Below are 22,861 nucleotides of genomic sequence, written 5' to 3' on the forward strand. Positions count from 1 at the left end.
CCCGGTGAAGCTGAGTGGATTAGTCCCCTGGCCCCCGTGGATGCTCACAGACTCCGCGATACAAGCATTTAGCAAGAGCATCTTCTGGGGGTGGGGAGTGTGGAGTGGCGAGACGGGAAATTTCAGAAGACATCACAGAACATGTCACCCCAGCTTCCATTCCAGAATCATCTATGCTGTGCTCCCCACTCTCAACCTTTCCCAAAGCCATCCACCCGACCCCAGTGAAAGACAAACAGAGCCCAGAAGCTTTGCTTTCACATTTAATCAAAGGAAAAGAAAGCCAATCAGAGAGAAAGCTCAAGAACTGGACAGCTGAGAGAGGGGACGGGGGAAGGACAGCTGGGCTGGGACTGAGTGTGGACAGGGGGACAGGGTGCTATTATCCTGAGGTTCCTCAATACAAGCGTCCACAGTGGGAAGAGGGAGGATGGCGCCCGAGGGCTAACGCGGTGGGCACACACACCCATTCCAACCCAGTGCGGGTCCCCGGAGTACGGCTAAGGCAGGGGAGGTAGAATGCTGTTCAGAGAGGAATAGAGATGGGAAAGATGGGGCCCAACCCACAGACATCACCAGAAGTGAAGGTGCCAGAACAGTAACTGGAGCTTCACCCTCAAGGACCATGTACCAACTCTTCAGCAAGGTGCCCAGCCCCACCTCCCATCAAAGAGAATGGTCTTCTAATCAGAGCACTTTGTAGGTTAACCAAGGGGGAGGGGGTAGCTGCCTCTATTCCCAAGTCTCCCGGGTGAGGTGGGTATGAACAAAGAACCCCATGGCCCTGGGCCAGCGCGAGAACACCCCATTTTCCTCCCACTCCCAGTCCCCTTGGGTTGAGGGTGAGGGTGAAGCAGGAGAGAGCTGAATTGAGGATAAATTAAAAGAACATTGACCAAAGGGAAAAGAGGAACATAAAGTTGACTGCATAGTGGATGCAGAGATATGCAAATGAGATGGCAGTAGACTTGACCTTTACATCTCATTTGCATATCCTAGGCAAATGCAAATGAGATCCCTAATACAATAAATATATTTCTGACTTTGTAATAAATAGTCTGTTTCTTCTCCCTCCCCTTCCCTAGGAAATGGGCACACAGTGGTTCAGGGGCCAGCTTGGCTGACACTGCAGCAAAGACTGATTAGACAGAACGGGGGAGCACAAAGGCTGGGGGTGGGGTCACGGGGGGGTCCCCTACAAGGACAGGTTCACCCCAGGAAGGGTCACAGAGAAGGATGAGGGGTGAGATGCCTGGGGAAGTCAAGGACAGCATACTTTTTAAAAAAGGGATTCTCCTATTTTACACAGCTGCCCTCCTCAAGGACTGGAGGGTGGCATTTAGGGTCGGGGACAACAGGAGAGTGGAGGAAGACATCTGGGGAGGGCCGAGCCTCTGGAATCTGGGATAAGGGTCTCATAAGAAATGGGGGGCTGATGGGGAGCCCAAAAATGGGGCCCCAAAGAGTGACCTCCAAAGCTCAACGACCCTTTGCTTCCCCTCTCCAAAAACTAAGCCTGACACACACACCAGTGGCAGAAACACAGACCAGGCACCGCAGCCTGCGGAACCGTAAGCTGTGGAGACTACAGTGTGGATGGCGCCCCCAGGAGCTGTGCGGGGAGTCTGCTGGGGCGCAAACATCCTCCAAGGCCATGCCCCGTGGCCCAGCCCTCCCCTTTCCTCAGCCCCCAGGCCACCTTCATGTGAGTGGGCACCTGGACCCGGCCACAGAGACCAAAATGGACAATGACCACGGACAGGGAGCCCAGACGCGTCCCCACCATGGGCCACAGAGGGCTGGGAGCTCTCCGGTCAGGCTCCTCGTCACAGGGCTCGGCCTCCAGCCCATCCCTGCCTGGGTTGAGCCCGCAGCCCCCTGCCGCCCTTGCCCCGCGGGGAGCTGAGCTGGCCTGTCAGGAGCACATTGGAGAAGTCTGTGGAGAGACTTCGGCAGTGAAAAGCTGTGCATGAAGGAAGGACCGGGAGCCAGCCCCGTTCCGAGGAGGCAGAGAACTGCGCTGCTCCCTGGCTGCGGCAACTGGCTGGTGCTTCGGCTCCTCCAGCCTTCGGGATGGCATCAGGCTGGCACCAGGCCGCCTGGGCTTGCCTAACTGCCAGGGGGCCACGTACCCTCCTGGCCACAGGGAACCAGCCTAAGGCCTGCCCCTAGGCTGCAGTGGCGAGAAGTAGGAGCAGCCCAGGAGTGGGGTCAGGGTGGCCAGTCCAGAGGAGAAAAACTGACTGGCGAGAGGGGTGGGGACAGTGTACCTACTGACCACGTGGTCCCAAAGCAGCTTTTCTCTTCTCTGGACTGAGCATTATGGAGGCGACTCCGACAGTCCGGGGCACGGCTTGGCCCTCAGCGAGGGACATCTGGTGGCCAATGAACGTCGGGAGCGGGTAGCACCTGGGCACAGAGGTGCCCCACGAACACCCACCTCCCTGGCAGTGCACGCCTCCTGTGCTGAAGCCAGACTTAGGGCCGTGACCCAGGGAGAGCCAGAGTGCCGGGAACGGGAGCTGAGGATCATGGCTGGGGCTCATGGTTGGGAAGGGGACGGATTCAGGGTTCTGGGTCACAACCCAGAGGGCAGAGGTCCAGGAGAACAGGTTCAGTACACCCAGCTGACGGGCACCCACTGGGGCTCCGTGCGCAGCTTCTCCAAGGCGGCCTGGAGTTCACGGAAGGTCCTCTCCAGGTTGCTGTTGACCAGACTGAGGTCGAAGTAATGCCCGTAGCCCCTCTGGATGCGGCTGCTCTCCTCCACTGTCCGTCTCAGGTCCGCCTCCTGCCAGCACACGGGGACCTCCCGCCCATCAGTATCCCCCTGGCACCCCCAGTATCAGGGGGACCCACAGCCTGCCCCATCCAGCCCCCTCCCCAAAGCACAAAGTACCAACCATGGCAGGCACAGACCCCCTGGCTGGGGAAGCAGCAGCCCCTCCCTGCATGCCCCAAGGCAGCTCTCAGGTAACCGTGGACAGACAGATGGGTGGGGGGAAGGGAGGAAGGAAATAACCTTTAGGAAGTGCCAAGCACTGCACTAAACACTTGGCAACCAGCGTAATCTTCACTACAGCTCTGCAAGCAGGACTAATTATTCTCATTTACAACAGAGGAAACTGACGTACAAAGAGGCCACACAGCCAGCCAATGGCTGAACGGGGTCTGCCTGACTCCAAAGCCAGCGCTCCCTTCAGTCTGACTAGGCCCCCTTACCTAGACAGCCTGAAAGGCAATTGCCACGCCTGGTCCTAGGGCCACCCACAAGGGCCCGAGGCAACCCCCTCTCCAGACGCAGCCCAAGCTGGACCGGCAAGGGTGGGAAGGGAACTTGAATACTGACTTACATAAGCCGAGGCAGGGGCTCTAGGACTGACCCAGCTGTGTCCCAGGGGCTCCAGTAGGCCCTGTTTGTGGCCAGAGCAGGCTGCAGCAGTGGGGAGCCCAGACCGGACCTTTCTCCTGGGTCTGAGCAGCCGACCGGGGCCTGAGAGCTGCAGTACCACAAGTGGCCAGCAGAGGGCCCCCTGAGTTCAGAGCTCTGCAAACCCTACACCTGCTGGGGAAGGCTGTTCCAAGGGGTCCCTGGGGGGAGAGGGGTGCCCTGCAGTCCTGCAACACCTGCCTTGAAGCCTCTCCTCCCTGCACTGCCTCCTCCCTGATGCTAACTGGTCCCTCCAGGCAGCCTTCCAGCCTCCGGCCTCCTCCCTCCCTTCAGCCTTACCTCCAGCTGTAAACAGCCCACCTCTGCCCACAGATCTCCCACCGGCCCTCTGGGCTCCCCTGCAGCCCTGTTCCCACAGAGTGGACCGAGCAGGGGGCCTGGCAGAAGCTCCCGTGCCCCGGGCCAGCTGTGTCCCTGACTCTACACTTCACTTCCTCGCTCAGACCTCCATTCCCACACCTATAAAGTGGGATTTGCAAGTCTTACCTCAGTGGTACCTCAGGTGGGCGCCTCTCCCCTTCCCGACACCACCTTTTTCTCTTCCTCGGCTCTGGCTGGCCCCCCACACCACCCCAATCAGCCACGAGGCCCCTCCCACCACACCTTAGAGGCCCTCACCGTGAGCTGCTTGGTGGACACCCCACTCTCCAGCGCCGTCCGGTTCATGGCTCGCAGGGTCTCAAAGTCAGGGGCCTCGATGAACACCACATAAGGGACAAACTCAGCTGTTCTCAGGACCTTCACTGCCTGCAGAAGAGGAGGGTCAGGAGTATATCCCCATGTACATCTGGGATGATGGGGGTGAGAACAGGTACCTGGGAATAGATGAGAATGGGGACCTGGGACTCTGGGACATGAGTCCTGGGGATGAATGGCAAAATAGCTGGCAGGTGGCTAGGGATGGGGTGACTGGGAGTCCAGGAGGCTGAGAAAGAGGTTTTAGGTGGGCTGGGTCCCTAGCAGTAGTTGAGGGGTTATAGGGGGGTACTTGGAAATATATGGGGTAATACTGGGTGGCAAGCAGAGTACCCAGAGAGGTATTGAGCAGGCTGGGAAGGAGCGGGCCAGGCAGTACCTGGGGGTTGACATCCAGCACACACACCCGGCCGGCAGCGACCACACCCCGGATGGAGTCGATACGTGTGCCATACAGGTTGCCCTCGTATTCACCATGTTCCAGGTATCGCCCAGCACGGATGTCAGCCTCCATCTCCGCACGGGACACAAAGCTGTAACCCTGGCCTTCCCGTTCTGAGTCCTTGGGCCTCCGGGATGTGTCTAGGGGGAAGGAGGGGCCGAATGGGCACAGGCAGGCCACACCACCTCAGACACACGTGCTCGTGCTCTACCTGCACCAAGCAGCCCTGCTGCCTTCCCGCACACCTTGCCCTCGCCCTCACCATTGGCACTCACAGACTCGAGACGCCCAGATTGAGGGGACCTTCAGAAATCACTATTGTAACCCAGTGCTCACAGATGGAGGGCTGAAGCCCAGAGAGGGCAATATGCAGCCCAAAGCCACACAGCAAGGCCAAGCAGACCTGGGGTCAGCACTCAGGTTCCTGTCTCTGGTTCTGTCACCAGAAGCCCTCTTTTCCACAAGGCCACACACAGCTCACAGCCCTGTTTCACATGGGTTCCCAGCTGGGCTTTTAGCAAGTGAAACATGGGAGAAGGAAAGGTAAGGCTAGCACCACCCACATGGCCAATGGTTCCTCGCCCTCCCCAGCCTGCAGTTCCCACGTCTACCCACAGAGGGCGCGCACCACACACCTCACACCCAAAGGTATCACTTAACCTGGGGCCTACGCAGATGCCCATTCAGTGGACCCAGCCTTGGCCACCAGGGCAGCCCCTGCTCCCTGCTTCCCACCGGCAGGACCCAGCCCCCACTCACAGGGCACTGTGGTGCCGTAGCGATCCGGATCCCACATGATGAGTTTGTTCTTCAGGCTGCGCCGGCCCACACCCTGAGCCCCGATCAGCACCAGGGTTTTCCGGCGGAAGGGGGGCATGCGGGCCACCTCCTCATAAATGAGCAACTCGTGGCGGTCAAACTCTGGACACAGGGAGATGTCACTGCTCATCAGGTGAAGGGGGTGGGGCTGGGCTCTCAGGGAGGCCAAGGATAAGGGGGCTGGGGCCAAGGGCAGGAGGGAAAAACAGGGCAGGGCTTAGGGACAGGACGAGCAGCATCAGCACCAGCAGATGCACAAGTCATCGGTGGGGGAGGGAGGGAGCACTGGAGGAGGACGGGGGACGGGGGCCCCCAACGCCCACCTGCATTCTTGGTGGTCAAATACATCATTCGCTTCTTTTTCTTTCCTGAAATGCTGCCGCACAGGGTCCCTGGCCATAAGGAGATGAGCAAGTGAGGCCAGGCAGGGCCACATCAGGTCCCAGATTAGAGGTCTGGGGGCAGGACTGTACCTGAGGTGGGTGTCAGCTCCAGGTCCCGCTTGACAAAGGCTTTCCGCTTCTCCTCCAGTAGCTGACTGGGGATGAGCCCAGCGCTGCCCCCTTCTACGTGGCACGCCTGAAACGACCGTGGGACAAAGATGTGCCTGAGTAAGCCCTCACCGCCCCCCGACACCATACCTGGAGAGACAGCACGGGTGCCCAGGGCTCACCTGCCACCAGTTGGCGTCGTCCTGGTTTACAATCTGAAGCAGGTCCCCAGCATTGAAGCGCAGGCCAGCTTCCTTGCAGGGGATAAGGCTGTCTCTGGCTGGGTCATAGTCAAAGTGGCATTTCACAAACACCTGGGCCAGGGATTTGGCAAAGGGTCAAGGGAAGAAGCAGGGGAAGGCTGGAGGGGGCGATGCCCATTCCTGTGGCCACCCCTACCCCGAGGGTGGGGGGTGGGAGTGTCACACAGTTCACCTCCTGCCCCCTCCCCTCACAAAGATGAAAGAGACCCTGGCACTGCCCATCTAAAGGCATGATGCCACAGGCCTGCCTGGTCCACCTCCCTGGTACCAGCCTCCCTTTGCATCCAGAACAAAAGGACTCAGAAGGATAGGCGATCTGCTCAGGCCTGGGGCCCTGGCCCTACCCACCAAGAAGGTGGGATCACCTGGTAAGGAACACGACCCTGGCACCTAATGCAAGATCCCTCCGTCCCCCTACACCCTCCCTCGGAGGAGAGGGCTCTGGCAAAAGGCTAGACAGCCAACAGGAGAGGTGAGCAGAGCGGCGAGACCTCCACAATCCACCAACCTGAAGGCAGCTGTATAGAACATATGATAACCCAGTTCTGGGCACCCGTGCCTACACGTAGGCACACGGAGGGCTGCACACGATGCAGGAATTCATTTGTACACTCAGGTACTCCGGGCTTTAGATGCGCGCACATCCCTTACACATGCGCATGAGTGCCCAAGACTAGGGCAAACGCGTGACCACATTCGCCAGATGCATCTTGCTTTGAGTACACTGGTTGGTGAGGAGGGGCTCCCACCAGGAGGCCTGTGACCCTGGCCGCCGGGAAGCTCAGCCACCCCTTGGGCCTTGTGCTGGGTGAGGGGCTTGGTGGAGGGGCCCACCTGGCGGGGCAGATGGGGCTCCTGGTAGCTGGGCAGGATCTTGAGGATAACGCTGCCGCTGGCGTTGCGCAGGAGCTCCTGCAGCGCGCGGGGGTCGCTGCCCACCGGCTGCCCGTTCACCTCCTTGATGATGTCGCCCACGTGTAGTAGGCCTTGCTGAGCCACCATGCCCCCGTGCAGAATGCGTGCGATCACCAGCTCGCCACCCTCCACGCGGAATGTCACACCCTGGGGGACGGAGGGCGGGTATGATGAGGCGCCAACTGCTCCAAGTCAGAATCTTCCAATGGGTCTCTTAAGAGCCCCTCCATTCTACCCTTCCACCTCCACCCTCACAGCGAACTTCTCTGCCACCTTCTGCCCAAATTCTTTACTTACAGGGGCACCAGTGGACTGAAAGTGGGCAGAATGGAGAGAGTCACAATGTCTGCGGTCTCCCGGGTGTGCTGGCGCCCGACACTGGGCAGAGCTGATCCCGTCTTCATCTTCAGCCCTCTCCTGACCAGACTTGGTCCCCACTGGTTACTCTCAATCCCCCCTCCCGAGATTCCACCGCTGGCGCTGCCCAGCGTGCTCACCAGATGCTCTCCAGCCGTCTTGCGGATGCCCACCATGCGCACCGCATCAGGAGGCACGGGCTGGTTGATGAACGTGGGGTCCAGGCCAGGGCTGGGGGGCGGTGTCTCATAGGTCTTTGAGGCCACAGAGTCGTGCGTCTCCAGGAGGGACTGGGGAGGTGGGGGGAAGAGGAGGGACCATGGGGCAGTGCCCCGAGGTCCCTTCCCATCCCAGTTCTAACTTCCTGCCGGCGCCCCCCCGAGCAGCCCGGGAGAGGACCAAACCTGGAAGTGGGGCTCCTGGAGGATGCGGACCAGCTCAGCCGCCGTGCTGCTCTGCTCGGCCAGCTGCGCCAGGTCCCGCAGGATCTCCTGCACCAGCTCCAGGTTGTTGTCCCGCACGGCCTCCAGCTTCGTCTCCTCCAGTCGCTCATGGGCCTGGGGGTGGGGGCGGAACAGGTGAAATTGACGCTTCCCCAAGAGCCCTGGGGTACCACACAGTGCCCCCCCACCAGCTCCCAGGCATCTTCCCACCCCCAAATGCTGACTTTAGACCCCATCCACAGCACTGCTCCTGGTATCAGTCTCAAAGCCTCACTCGCTCAGACACAAGCACACTCACACGTGCACACAGGTGCCTTGCTTTCTTCTTTCTCCCCCAGAACAGTGATTGGGACTCAGTTTAGGGAAGAGAGAATCCCAAGGATAAAATCTAATTTCCATCTCTTGCCACAGAGGACCATTAAAATCATCACACTGTCCCCAGCATCCAGAACCCTATAAGCATCTGAGTTCAAGGACAGCTTCTTCTACCCAACATCATGGTTGGGTGGGGTCTTGGACACCCTGTAGCAAGATTAAGGAAGCCAGGGAAGTGGAGTAGCTTGCCCAAGGTCACAGGGACTCTAACTTGGGTCTCCAAGCCTTGAGCCCTGTGCTCCCAGTGAAGAAGGGGACAAGTATCAGTACATGGTACCAGGAGAAGGCCCTGCACCTCCTCGGTGCTCTACTGACTGAGCATGGGCTCCATGACAAGGTGCTCTGAAAAGGGAAAAGGAAGCCTTTGCCAGTGACGAGCCCAGTGGGGAGAGTTATGTTATGTTAAGTGGGAAGAAAGGAGTCCCATTTCAGGGATATAGATGGAGACTTTTTTTCCCTCTGAATCATCTGAAAGATAGTTGCAGACAAAAAGTACTTCGCCTCAAAGTACTTCGGCATGAATCTCCTAAGAACAAACAGGAGATCTGCTATATAAACTACAGTGCCATTATCACATGCAAGAAATTCAGCACTGACACACTGATATAATATTATCTCATAGTCCATGTCCATGTTCACTATTGTCTCAAAAATATTCTTTACAGCTTTGTTTTTCTGATCTACAATCTAACCAAGATCACATGTTAAATTTGGTTGTCACATTTTTTTATTCTCCTTTGATCTAGAACAGACTCCAATAACTCTTAGTCTTTCAGGGCAATTTTTTTTTTTTTTTTTTTTTTTTTTTTGCGGTACGCAGGCCTCTCACTGTTGTAGCCTCTCCTGTTGCGGAGCACAGACTCCGGACGCGCAGGCTCAGCGGCCACGGCTCACAGGTCCAGCCGCTCCGTGGCATGTGGGATCTTCGTGGACCGGGGCACGAACCCGTGTCCCCTGCATTGGCAATCAGACTCTCAACCACTGTGCCACCAGGGAAGCCCTTTCAAGGCATTTTTAAAGAGTCCAGGCCAGTAGTTTGTAGAGTGCCCCAGAACTGGATTTATCTGATTGCTTCCTCACCTTTAGACTCAGGCTAATCATTGGGGCAAGGGTTCTATGTAAGTGATCTTGTGGTTTTCCCACACCTTTAGACTGTGTGACTATTCTGTTCCCCAACAATCATTCACTAATGGATTTAGTATCCATTTATGGCCTTTGCCTGAATCAATTATTATTATATAGAGGGGTTGCAAAATAGTCATTATCTAATCCCATTATTCCTTCTACATGTCTTAGTGGGCATTCTATTATAACAGCTCTTCCCTTTTCCCTCCCACTCCTCCTCCCTCCCTCCCTCTCTCTCTCTCTCTTTCTCTCTCTCCCCATATCTATGGACTATGGAGTTTGTTACTCACTGTGTTCTAATCCGTCACCATCACTACCTTCATTGTCTCAATTTATCCCACATGTGTCCAGGGGAGCCCCAAGCATGCCTTCTGACATGTTCCCATCTGTCCTTGAGCACCTCTTCCTTCCACCATGAGCTCACCTTGTACTTTCCCTACCCTGGTTCTGGAATCGGCAACTCCCCCAAGGAACCCTGATTCCTTTTGGTGGGAAATGGTATTTAGAAACCAAGATCTGGGCACTCGGTGCTCATTGATTCTGGGGTGTCATTACTTCAGTAGACGTTAGTTGATTCTGACAGTTCTAATTAAAACCAAACTCTACAATACTTTCCTTATCTTCTCCCATCCCATACTTGTATCTCCCTTCTCCTTTGGTGAGAACTTTGCCCCAAGAACATTAATATATTTTAATTATTTGTTCTGTCCTTCAATATTCAAACAAGTTTCAGATTTGCTAAACTACTGCTACTACCTATCACAAAACTACTAAGTGGGGCTTCCCTGGTGGCGCAGTGGTTGAGAGTCCACCTGCTGATGCAGGGGACGCGGGTTCGTGCCCCGGTCCGGGAGGATCCCACGTGCCGTGGAGCGGCAGGGCCCGTGAGCCATGGCCGCTGAGCCTGCGCGTCCGGAGCCTGTGCTCTGCAATGGGAGAGGCCGCAACAGTGAGAGGCCCGCGTACCTTAAAAAAAAAAAAAAACTACTAAGTAAAAATCAAGATTTATCTGCATTCTTTTTTTCCTCAGAATAGTCTAAAAGAACTTACAGCATTAATGGAAATGTTCTATATCTGGGCTGTCTACTGTGGTAGCTTCTAGCCACATGTGGCTATTGAGAAATGTGACTAGGACAACTAAGGAACACAATTTTTAATCATATATCAGCATTTTAGTTTATTTTAATTTTAACTTAAATATTTAAATAAATACCCACGTGTGGCTAGTGGCTACTATATTAAATAGTACAGCCTTAGTATATATCCCACTTAGGGCATACAGTCAGAATACTGCAAGAAAAATGTTACTTAAATTAATTCCTTTTTCTGTAGGATTATGCTAACAATTTGATAGATGGACAAATTCACTTATCTGCACTTAATTTCAGGGTGTGCTTTTTTCATTCTTTTTAATTTAATCTTTTTTAATATGTACAACATTCGCATGGTTCAAAATTTTTTTAAGAATTTAATTCTATTTATTTCTGGCTGCGCTGCGTCTTCGTTGCTGTGCGCGGGCTTTCTCTAGTTGTGGAGAGCAGGGTCTACTCTCCATTGCGGTGCGTGGGCTTCCCATTGCGGTGGCTTCTCTTGTTGTGGGGCACGGGCTCTAGGTGCACAGGCTCACTAGTTGTGGCTCGCAGGCTCTAGAGCGCAGGCTCAGTAGTTGTGGCGCACGGGCTTAGTGGCTCCGCGGCATGTGGGATCTTCCCGGACCAGGGCTCAAACCCGTGTCCCCTGTACTGGCAGGTGGATTCTTAACCACTGCACCACAAGGGAAGTCCCTCAAATTTTAAATCTATATAAAAAGTAAACTCAAAAAAGTCTCATTTCCATCCTCATCCCTTCTACCCCATTTACATCTACACTCTAAAGATAATCATCTTCATTAGTTTCTGGTTTATTCTATCTGGGTTTTTTTCCACAAAAATAAATAAATATTTCCCTTTCTTACGTAAAAGGTAGAACACTATATACATTCTTTGATACCTTGGGGCTTTTGTTTGTTTAATTGGTTTGGTTTGTTGCTTGGTTTTTTATTTAACAATATGCCCTGGAAATCACTCTATGCCACTCTGTGGAGATCTTCCTTTATTGTTGTTATTTTTCAATCACTACATTTCCCTGATTGTGTGACTGGAGTACCATAATTTATTCAACCAATCTCCATGGGTATTTAGGTTGTTTCTAATATCTTACTATCGCAAATAAAACTGCAGTGAATAGCCTTGGCATAGCTGATCTATATCTGTGGAGAAGATCTTTCATGTAAATTCCTACAAGTCTTGCTGGGTCAAGCAGTAAATACACATGTGGTTTTGTTAGATATTGACAAACTCCCCTCCGTGGGGCTTGTGCCACTTTGCCATCCCACCAGCATCAGATGAGAAACTTTCCTGAAGCCTTGCCACCAGAGTGTGTGATCAAACCTTTGAATGTCTGCCAATCACATGGATGAGAAACCATCTCTCAGTGGGGTTTGATTTGCATTTTGCTTATTATGAGTGAAACTGAGCAGCTCTTCATATGTTTAAAGGCCATCTGTATATCTTTTTCTGTGAACTGTCTGTTCATGTCTTCTGCCAATTTTTCCATCAGATCTTGTTTCTTTCTTTTTCTCACTTTTTTAAACATTCTCTATATTAGGAAAATAAGCCCTTTATCTGTAATACCTCTTGCAAATATTTACCACCAGTTTGTCATTTGTCGTTTGACTCAGCTTATGTTTTTTTGTCAATGCAAAAAATATATATTTAATGTAGTTAAATTTATTAACATTTTATGCATCTGAATTTTGAGGCATAGTTTTTTAAAAAGGCATTCCTTACACACAGATCTATGTTTCCTCCTAGAATGTGTATGGTTTGTTTCCTCAATCTCTGATCTTCTTGGAAGTTTATTTTCATGTACAGTATGAGGTATGGATCTACTCTGATATCTTTCCAAATGACTATCCAGGTATCCCAATACCATTTAATAAAAATCCATAAGAAAATTATTCCTTAATTTTCTATGTGTGATAATGATAGTGTGAAATTTTTTTAAGAATCTTTATCTTTTATCTATACAAATTGAAATACAGATAAAATTATGTCTGAGGTTTCCTTCAAAATAATTCAGGAGAGAGAGGAGGAGGAGGTGGAGGTATGCATAAAACAAGATTGTTCATGAGTTGTTAAATGTTGAAGTAGGATAATGGATGATGGGGGTTCAAGAAACATTTCTGAAAATTTCCGTAATAGAAAGTTGTTCAGGCCCATGAGATGAGGAGATTTTAATAACATCTCATAAGGATACTCTGAGGATTTGGTGAGATGGACACAGTGCCTGGCACACAGCAGGTGCTCAATAAAGGCTCGCTCCTTTCCTGTCTTCTTTTCCCCAAACGGGCCAGGGAAACAGCATCCCACACAGGGAAGCATATTGGCCCCACTGTCGCTAAATCATCCTCTGCTAGGGGAGCAGCATTTCAGCCTGACTCCTACAGTCTGGCTAGGCAGAGGGTTCCCTGCTGGGGAAACAGACAATTGAAGGGGCAAAGGAGTAGTACTCGGAGCCCCGTTATACCTTGATGATCCTCAGAAGCCAGAGGGCAGAGACATGCCCCAGAAGGTTCCACCAAACCCTATGCGATCTTCACTCATTAAGCTCAGCACAGCCCACAGAGCATCCCTGACTCCGTTACCAGTGTCTAGACAATGCTGAGAGCCCAAGGCCCCAGGAAACGTTTCAAGAATAAACAAAGGCACTCAGGCTTGCAACCATCTCACCATGGTGACCCTGGCCAGGCTCCTTCGGGTTAATGGGAGCTAACTCTGGCCCAGGTTATGTGAGAAGCATAGAGGCTGCCCATTTTAGCTTTAGCATCTTCTGCTCATGGATGAGGAGGACAAGTTTCCCCAGAAGCCCTCACCTAACCAAGCAGGAAGCCAGTGTGTCTCCCATGCCTTTTACCTCCCACCTTTGACTTAATGACCCCTCCCCCTAGGCTGATCCCTTCCTCCGCCTGTGGCCCCCACCCCGGATGTCTTACCCACAGATGGAACATCACAGCTCTCCAAGCTCAACCATCATGGGCCAGAGGAAACTTTAAACATTGAATCATTCAAATACAAAAGAAACACTACCAGCAGGCTAACCCAAACAGCTGATTGACCAATACTGAGAACACCCAACATGTGTCACAATTTGCAACATACTTTTCTGGGACTTCGGGAGCTCAGAACTGGATTAATCATATCCTTGGCTCATGATGTAGTCTCATCATTGGTTTGTGCATGGCTTCCTTTTAGTTGGTTGGTATTAAATTAGGTACTTTTGTAATAATACGACAAGGATCTAAGTACCCACCACTTAAACCATAAAGGAGGATCTTGACAATATCCTACATCTAATCACATGCCCCACGCACCCATCCACCCACCTCTCCCACTCAGAAACCACCATCTTGATTCCCTGTGTTCATCATGCCCTGGCTTCTCATGTTACATAGTTTTATTGTATCTATATGTATTCAGTATATTCCTAAAATAAATATTGTTTTTAGTTATTTTAACCTTTAAAAAAAGGGAATTGTGCTATATATGATTCCTGGAGGCCTGATTTTTTTTTTCCACTTAGTACTAAGTGAAAAATTGTTTCACTTACTATTTTTTTGAAAAGATTTACTCTTATTTTTCATATTAGGTGAACACATATCACTTAATATTAATTTTCATTTAATGTTATTTTGCTAAGATTCATTCTTTTTTCCCATATCACATTTTTTTTTTTTTTTTTACTGTGCCACACAGCATGAGGGATCTTAGTATCCTGACCAGGGATTGAGCCTGCGCCCCCTGCAGTGGAAGCGTGCAGTCTTAACCACTGGACCGCCAGGGAAGTCCTAGTTCATTCATCTTAATGGCTGTATTACAGTCCATCATGTGACTATGCCATATCTGATTCATCTCCTCTCTCCCTGAAAGGCATCTGGGTCATTTCAGGTTTTTGCCATTCCAAACAGTACTACTATGAGCATTCCAGTCTATGTCTGCTGGGGCACATATGAGTTTCTCCCAGGAGCAGAATTGCTGGGCCAGGGGGTATATACATGTTTGATGGTAAAATAACACATTTGACAGACATTCCACTTAAATGTCACAATGACCCTGTGAGATTAATAGTATCAAGGCCGTTTTCCCAATAAAGTATCCGAGGCTCTAATGGGTAAAATGAATTCCTTTTCACAGCTCATGGGTGTACAGCAGGGACTCCTGTCAAAGCTTCTGAACGTCCCCACAGCTGTGATGTCACTATCTGGGCGCCTGTTTTTAGAAAGTGTGCTCCTGTACAACACACACTACAGTATTAGAGGCACAAGGCCCCATAGCCAGGAGAGTGGTTTTGAATTTCTGTGGTAACCATTTGCTTAATTCGGCTCTGAAAAAATCACCCTCAGCACAGCAGGGGCTCAAGCTCCTTATAGACCAGAAACTTGGGCCAGGTTCACACTTGGCTAATGGTAGAGCCGGCCCTTAAACCCAGATCTGCCAGCTCCCGATGCAGAGCCGGATGTAAACTGCAGATGCAGAAACGCCACACAGCCTTTCTTTGAAAATCTTCTTCCCTCTGCCTTCCCACTCCAACCTCTCTGATCAGGAGACAGAATTCTCATTTGAAGCCCAGGCTCATACTTAAGTAGTTCAAAATCTGAAAGTAGTCCAGAGTGTGGTGAGCCAGAAAGTAAAGGGGCTCTTCAACCTGGATTTGGCCGTGTGATCTGCTTTGGACAATGGGACAATAGCAAATGTGATGCAAAACAAGAGGCTTGGAAAGTGCCTGGGATTGGGGGCTGGTCTTCCACTGCTGCTGAGACCACCATGTGAAGCAACCTGGGCCACCCTCCTAGAGGATGAGAGACCACACCATCCTAAACATTGCAGTCTTCCCAGCTGAGACACCAGACGTGTGACTGAGGCTATCCTAGACTACCCCATCCCAACTGAGCAAGCTCAGACCAGAAAAACCACCCAACCAATCCACAAAATCATGAGACATAAATCAAAGTTGTTTTAAGCCACTGTGCTGTGGGGTGGTTTGTTACACAGCAAAAGCTAACTGATGCGCTGGGCTCCCCACCACTGTGGCCTCTGTTTGACATGTCCCCTGGTCAGAGTTTCCATCTTAGTGACCCTCCTGGCCCCTCATTCTTGTAAGGCCCTGCCTTGCTTTGCCAGCTCTCTCACCTGCCCCTTGCCACAGGACTGGAGTCTTCCTTATGAACTCTAGTCCAATGGCCAAGACTGCATTATAACAGCTCTTTATGCTTTAAAAATGCTTCCACATCCATGACCTCCCCCTATCCCGACCACAACTCTGAGAGGTAAGCATCGTTATCCCCGTTTCTCAGAAGAAATGACTGAAGCTCTGAGAGGTTCTCAGACCTACCAAAGTCATACAGCTAGCCAATGAACCTTCTGACTCCAAACCCTGTGCTTTTTCTTCTTCATCTCATGTGGATTAGTTCACAGGCCTCCCAGCGGGCAGATGTCCCCAGTGGTAACAGTTTACCTAAATTTCTGAATGGCATCTGCCTTTGATTTCTCGCCATGGCCTTGTCCAGTGTTGGAACACCTGTTACTGGGTCCATGTCAGAGCTCCCAGATGTCACCCACCTGCCAGGGCTGCCACCTGCTGTCTGTAGCCAACCCTCTGGATTTGTGATCTGCCTGCCAAATTTGACCTCCTTCAGAACCTGTAACTCTCTGGGTTTGTCCTCTCAGGGACCTGCTCCTCCCTGGTCCCAGATCTACCCAGTGTAGCCCCTCCCACATCATCTGCCACGTCCCTGGAGAGGAGAGTCATCAGGGTAAGGGAAGGAGGCGAATAGCTACCACATGGGGTTCCAACTGGACTCCGCTCCTGTGGGTTCCTGGGCCACCAAGCTTTTGCAGCTGGACCTTTGATCAAAGTACTTTGTCTAATAGGTTTGAAATTGATCTGTGTATATATAAGCATTAAAATAGGTGAGAAAGAGTAAGAAGTAGGTCCTGTTGTCCAAAGCAAGTCACGCAGTCAAGCCAGACTGAAGAGTAGAAACTCTCCCTTTTGATGAGAGGACTGGCAAAGTTGCATTGTAAAGGGTCACGCATAAAGGGATCGGGAAGACTTTTACTGAGCTCAGATGGGCCTTTATGGAGATTCACTTCCTGTATGTTTCACAGCTAGATGGAGAGAAGTCACTGGGTTCCCTTAGCCCCTGAGCCTCTTACGGGGGTCTCAGCATTGAAGACATGTCCACACTACCTTCTGTCGTGTTAATGCACAACTGGAACCATTCCAGGAATTTCTTGGGAGGAAATGCTGGCCGGCTTACCCCAAGAACACTTCTGGAGAAGGGAGTTTACTTACGGTCTGACACAGCACATTGGTAATTTCTCAATCAGGCAGGGGTCCCAGGACTGGGACATTGCAGGGCTCAGTGAGAAAATGACAGACTCGGGCTCCCTCAGGAGAAGAATAAACTTTCTGACAGTTCATTGCCACAGCCTAGCTCTGTGCCTGGGACTTGGTGAGCGTGCCATAGATATTTGTTGAATAGAGGACGGATGACAATGACTAAGTGAAAGACAGAGCCATCCAGCCAGCAATCCCATCTTTGGAGAGCTGTCAAATGGGTTCCACGAGGCCATCACAGAGGAATGCTAATGGGGGTGGGGGGGGTCACACCTTGGAGGGTGTTGGCTACAGGACCTTCTAACCCAGAGGTTCTGCATCCCGAGAGCCCCTCCTTACTTCACTGGCTGTCCCGCTATAGAAGCAATAGCTAGAGTGACTCAGAGAAGATGTGGTTTAATAAATCCAACTGTGAAGTCAGCTTTGGAAGGTTACAGATGTTGAGGTTCAAATGTGCATACTCAGCAACTCCACTGCCAAGTGTCCACCCTAGAGAAACTCTCACCCACATGCAGAAGCAGATGGATATGAGGATGTTCACGGCAACTCTGTGCTTTACAGAGGCAAGTCGGCAACAGTGTGCCTGTCTCTCGGTACAGGAACCAGTAAATGAATACACTGGGCTCTATTCACCTATTGGAATACCACACAACAGTTCAAATGAATCTATATGTCTACGCATGTCAATAACTATATTACTATATGAACTAGAAATCTCAAAAACCATAGCTGCTTACGCTATCATTCCATTACGCAAAGCTTAAAACCACATGTAACGGGGGCACATTGTTTACATCTAAATACATGTGTAGGCAAGACAGGCACACATTCAGGGGAACGGCATCATCGACTCAAGCCAGGGGTCACCTGTGGGCAGGGGAAGCAGTGGAAATGAGGAAAAGGGGAGAGGCATTCACTGGATCACGCTTTTATTTCTTAAAAAGAAAGAGCAAGAACTAAAGCAAACATGGCCGGCATTCACATCCTGGAGGTTGGTCCTCAAGGTCTGTTATGTGCTTTTTCTACACACTCTCTTGTATTCACTCATTCAATAAATATTCAGTGAGCACCTACTATGTGCCAGGCACTGTTCCAGGCTCTGGGGATACAGTAGCAAATCAAGCAGACATCCCTGTCTTCAAGGAGCTCGTAATCTCTCGGTATGAAACATGCATAATTCCTTGTTTTGATTTTTAACACATGAATCCAATCCTTGACCACAGAATGAGAAGCAATTTGCCTTTCTCCAGTCCCCTACAATCTGCTCAGTTTTCTCTTCCCCAGAACCTCCCACTAGCGACCCTCTCACCCTCTCGTCCTCCATCATTAACGACTGCCCTTGGTCTTCAGCCGTTCCACAGATGATAACATACCAGGCTGTGTCCCCGGGACACAGCATCCCATGTAGCAAGGGGGCCTGGTCCCTTTCCACGCCCCATGTCAGGGCCGACGTCAGCTGTCCTGTGACAGAGTCCCCACCCTCACCCTGTGGAAGACCCATCACTGATTGTGCCGCCCTCCCCCTCCCCGCCATCACTGTCATTGCCAACTTCCTGGTTCCGCTCACCACCATTCACTGGAGACCCTGGGACTGCCTCCAGTCTCCTCCCCCACCCAACACCTGTGTAGACACTCCCACGAGCCCTCCATTCCTAGATGTCTCTTCTTTTTTTTTTTTTTTTTTGCTGTACGCGGGCCTCTCACTGTTGTGGCCTCTCCCATTGCGGAGCACAGGCTCCGGACGCACAGGCCCAGCGGCCATGGCTCACGGGCCCAGCCTCTCCGCGGCATGTGGCATCTTCCCAGACCGGGGCACGAACCCGTATCCCCTGCATCGGCAGGCGGACTCCCAACCACTGCGCCACCAGGGAAGCCCGATGTCTCTTCTTTTTAAAAAATATTTATTTATTTATTTGGCTGCTCCGGGTCTTAGTTGCGGCATGCTGGATCTTTAGTTGCGGCCTGCAGGCTCTTAGTTGCGGCATGCAGGATCTAGTTCCCTGACCAGGGATCGAACCCAGGCCCCCTGCATTGGGAGCACAGAGTCTTAGCCACTGGACCACCAGGGAAGTCCCAGTTCCTCGACTTCTTTAACATCGATGACCTTCCCGTCCACTGCAGCCACATCCTAGATTGTCATGCCACCCCCAGAGCTGTCCTCCTTGGAAATCTTTCACTTCCCAACCCTCTCTCTGACCTCGGCCTTCGTTTCTTCCAGCTATATACTCTATCCCCAAATCCGGAGAGCCCCCAGGCCGTCACCTCCGTTTTCTCCCTGCCCCTCTGTCTGCTCCTGGCCACTCTCCCCTCCCCTCCAACCTCAGCCCCAGTGGTGATGCTCTGGACCATTCTCGCCTCTCCCTGCATCTCAGCCTCCCACAGCCCCCATCCAGCACAAGCCCTGGACCAAAGCCACCCTCTGTGTCTCTGGCCTGAGTCACCCCCACCCTGGGATTGACAGTCTGGAGCCCTGTCGATCCTGCTCCCTGGCTTTGGTGGGTTCCCTCTCTCCCCTTCAGTTATTAATTAGTTGAACCTTCACTCCCAAATCCCCCCCTCTGCCCCGCTCCATTCAACCCCTGATCCCTGATGGCCAGCAGAAGACTGTCCGCCTCCCCTGAGAAATCTGAGCCATCAGCATGATTCCCTGCGACTCCCAGCCTCGGGAGTCCTCCTCATGCTCCGCAGCGAAGGATCGCCCCCTCCCCGGTCTATCCTTGCTTCTTATCTCACGTGAAGGCAGCACCAGCCTCACACTTTCCCTGCAGAATCCCAGGTGCGTGGCTACCCGCACCCCTCACCTTCCACACCCAAATATCAAGTACTGCCCATTTACTTCCTAAATATTTCTTTCATCCTCCCCTCCCTCAAGCCCTGTTACCACAGGTCTAGTTCAGGGCCACCCCCGACGCTGGTCTCTGCAACTCCAGCCATGACCCTCCAACCATCCTCCCTGTGGCTGCCAGAGCGATGCTCCTGTGTGCCGTCATCACACCCATGCTTAAAACCCACAAAAGGCTCCAAGTTGCTCACAGGACATCACAGGACGATGCCCAAGCCCCAGGCGTAGCCCCCAGGGCCCTTCACCAGCTGCCAACAGCTGCCAACATCTCCACATCTCACATTCCCTGTCTCACACCTAAAGCTCCATCTTCACGCTGACACGTGCAGCTCCTGTACACTGCTGGCTCTTTCTCACCTCTGTTTCTGCTCAAGCAACATTCCATAGCATGGAATGCCCTGCCCCTCCTCCTCATACTTCAAGACTCAGCACAAATGGCCCTTCCTCCAGGAAGTCTTCCCTACCCACCCTGGGCTGGGTCAGGCATCTGTCCTTTACACTCCCCAAATGCCTAGCGCATCTGCCTCTATCACTGCTGTTACCAAAGTGCTTTATAACTTTCTGTTTTAGTGAGTCTCTCCCCCACCTGATATGTGGCAGGTGACCTTAGATAGATGTCCGCACAAAATGCCCAAAGACAGAAAGCTAAGCAGGATGAACTCTGGAGATTCCAAAGCACAGGCATGCTCACCCCCAACCAATCATACCCTCTACAAGTTGGCAGTCACCAAACACCCATCCATGTGGGGACATCTACACACTCACCAGTCAGGCATGGGGGCAGCCTCCCGACCTGCAGTGCCTCAGATTCATCACCTGGGCATGGATGTCCATGCCTACCCCACTCTGGGGGTCTCCGGTGCCACATGCCCCATTCCCAGCACCCCTGTGGCTAACATCCCCCCACACACTATGCCTCCCCAGGCACAGTGAGCTTGTGCCAGCCTCCCTGGAGCACTCTACCTTGGCCAGGGATCTCACTATAGGACTTTCCATAATGCCTCGAAGGAAGATCAGGTCCAGTTCGGCTGCCCCTGTGGCATTGGGGAGGGATCCCAGGTTGTCCAGGACTTGCTGCATGGCTGGAGGGAAGGAGCAGGCAGTGAGACACACAAGTGCCAGCTGAGCACAGGGGACCCAAACACACCACAGAAACCCTGCCCTTCTGACCCCACATCCCACAGAAGACAGCCCCTCCCCGGCAGCACATACTTCCCTGCCTGGCACTCCTGGTACTCCTTGAATGCCTGGGGCAGGGGCCCTAAGAGGGGAGGGGCAGTTTCCTTGGCCTGTTCTCTAGGCCCTAGGTAATGTTAGCCTGGGCAAGTGGAAGGCTCTAGGCACCAGGAAGTGGACTCTGAGGTGGGGGGAGGGGAAAAAAGAAAGCAGGTGTCAGGTTCCGGGTTCTGCCCTAAACCAGAGAACCACATCATTCAACCTCTGGCTGGGCTGAAGCCACAGGACTCAGCCACCTGCACCTGGCGGGCTCAGGGATGAGAGAAACGGTGCTTGGAGCACGTCCCTGAGTGCAAGTCAAGCAGGCAGACATGCAGGAGGTCAGGGCCTACCCAGTATCCAGTACCAGCTGCGCCACTAATTCAGAGTGATTTTGCACTAGTCACTGTCCCTCACAGGCCTCAGTCTTTCCTTCCTGTAAAATGGGTGGATTAAACTGGTTGGTATCTACAGGCCCTTCAGCTTTGAAAGACAATGACCCAGAAGTTAATACAGATCATAGGAAGCCAAGGCTGAGGCCCAGAACACTGGTAGGAGCTGGGGAAACAGGCACCCTGGGGCTTGGGATGGTTGTGGACACCCAAGGGCAGAGGGCAGACCAAGTCGTCCCAGGGATCAGCAAACCCTCAGCCTGGGATGGGACATAAGCAAGGGCATGAGAACACCTGAAGCTGGGCCACTGCTGAGGTCTGAGGTGGGGGCTGGCTTCCCTCACCAGCAGAGGTGGGAGCTCCTGGCTGTGGCAGGTTCTGGGGGAAGGAAGGGAGAAGCAGAGTGTGCCCAGCTGGGGGCAGAGATGGGCAGGGGGTATCATTACTCTGCCACCCTGCTACCCACACCTACATCTGCATAACAGCACCCAAACCGGGGAGGAGGGGGGGGTGGGTACAGTCCCTGGCAACCCTCACTGCTCTCGGCAGTGCCCCCCTCCTCCAGGACGGAATGGGGGTGGGGAGCAGGAGGCTTTGAGACTGGAGCTGGCAGCTGCTGTCCAGGGACTCTTGGCCTCCCAACCTCTTCCCCCTCATCCTTCCCTCCTTCTCCAGAAAAGACACCCACGCCTGCCCTCCAGACCCCTTCTGCTTAGGCCTGGGCTTGGCATTGGTCAGACACCTGCAAGGCCCTCAGTGGGCTCAGAAAGAGGCCAGGGCAGGGACCCTTCCCGCTCTGCCAGGATATCCTGGGACCCTCCCTCTCCAGTCATCCTCACACACAGATTCCCCAGCCTGCCAGCCATCGGGAGGACTGAGCCAGGGTAGTTGGTGCCCTCAGCCAGGCCAGCGCTCCCGGAGGGCCGCGCCCCCAGACCCTTAGGCTCCCAGAGAGCCCACTCCTAGGGACCCTCTCCAGATGCCCCGAAGCCCACGGGACCAGCCCCCAGCCTCGCCACCCCGCCTTTCCCTACCTTCCCTCCGGAGCTCGGCTTCCTCAGAGGAGCCTAGGGATGTACCCTCCAAGGAGGCCCCGCAGCCCGGGCTGCCGGCCATGGCTGCCCCCAACCCGGCCCACGGCTCCCTGAGTAGCCTCCACGCCGCCGCCGCCTTCCCAGCCAGAGGCTGGCAGCGCTGGAGGAGGCGGGACTCAGGGAGCGCCCGCTGCAGGGTCAGCCAATAACAAGGCTCAGCTGTCTGACCGCCTTGCTGATTGGCCAAAGCCCCGACTGTAACAGAGAGGCGGGGAAGGGCCGGTGGGAGCGTCCTCGTCCCACGGGTGGCAGGATCCCCCAGTTTTAGTACCTACCATTAAAAGGGAAGGAGGCGGCTGAGAGAAGGTTTGCAGGGGGAAGGGGTTAAGCGTGCAGCCCCTTCAGGACGGGAGCGGTGCTCAGAGACCCTCCCCTCCCAGCCCAGCCGTGAGAAACCCAAGGTGGGTGGGGACTTGATCCCATCTTGTTCCCGCCCCCCCTCCTGCAAGTCCCTCCTCTTTTACACCCCATGCCACCTCCTCTTGAGCCCTCCGACCTCTCCTC

At 53.0% G+C, this 22,861-nt stretch overlaps 1 protein-coding gene across 1 annotated transcript; it reads right to left on the reverse strand.

Annotated features, from left to right (window-relative positions):
• Positions 1-288: 288 nt before the first annotated feature.
• Positions 289-22,416, reverse strand: MPP2 (MAGUK p55 scaffold protein 2). The gene is made up of 12 exons (XM_060080906.1): positions 22,298-22,416; positions 20,620-20,738; positions 7,839-7,991; positions 7,575-7,724; positions 6,997-7,224; positions 6,082-6,213; positions 5,882-5,987; positions 5,732-5,800; positions 5,349-5,510; positions 4,527-4,729; positions 4,070-4,198; positions 289-2,791 (listed from the first exon to the last, which is right to left on the reverse strand). The coding sequence occupies exons 1-12, from the start codon at positions 22,377-22,379 to the stop codon at positions 2,615-2,617; spliced, it is 1,710 nt and encodes a 569-aa protein (XP_059936889.1). The 5' UTR covers positions 22,380-22,416; the 3' UTR covers positions 289-2,614.
• Positions 22,417-22,861: the final 445 nt, after the last annotated feature.

Source organism: Mesoplodon densirostris, chromosome 18 (genome assembly GCF_025265405.1).
Source record: "Mesoplodon densirostris isolate mMesDen1 chromosome 18, mMesDen1 primary haplotype, whole genome shotgun sequence".
Classification (NCBI taxonomy): domain Eukaryota; kingdom Metazoa; phylum Chordata; class Mammalia; order Artiodactyla; family Ziphiidae; genus Mesoplodon; species Mesoplodon densirostris.

Excerpts from the sequence above, each read along its gene's own strand:
- MPP2 (XM_060080906.1), bottom strand. The coding sequence starts at position 22,379 with ATGGCCGGCAGCCCGGGCTGCGGGGCCTCCTTGGAGGGTACATCCCTA. Across the intron at positions 7,992-20,619 it reads TAGTGAGATCCCTGGCCAAG|GCCCATGAGCGACTGGAGGA; the intron begins GTAGAGTGCTCC and ends CCCCACCCCCAG. Across the intron at positions 7,225-7,574 it reads AGACGGCTGGAGAGCATCTG|GGTGTGACATTCCGCGTGGA; the intron begins GTGAGCACGCTG and ends TCCGTCCCCCAG.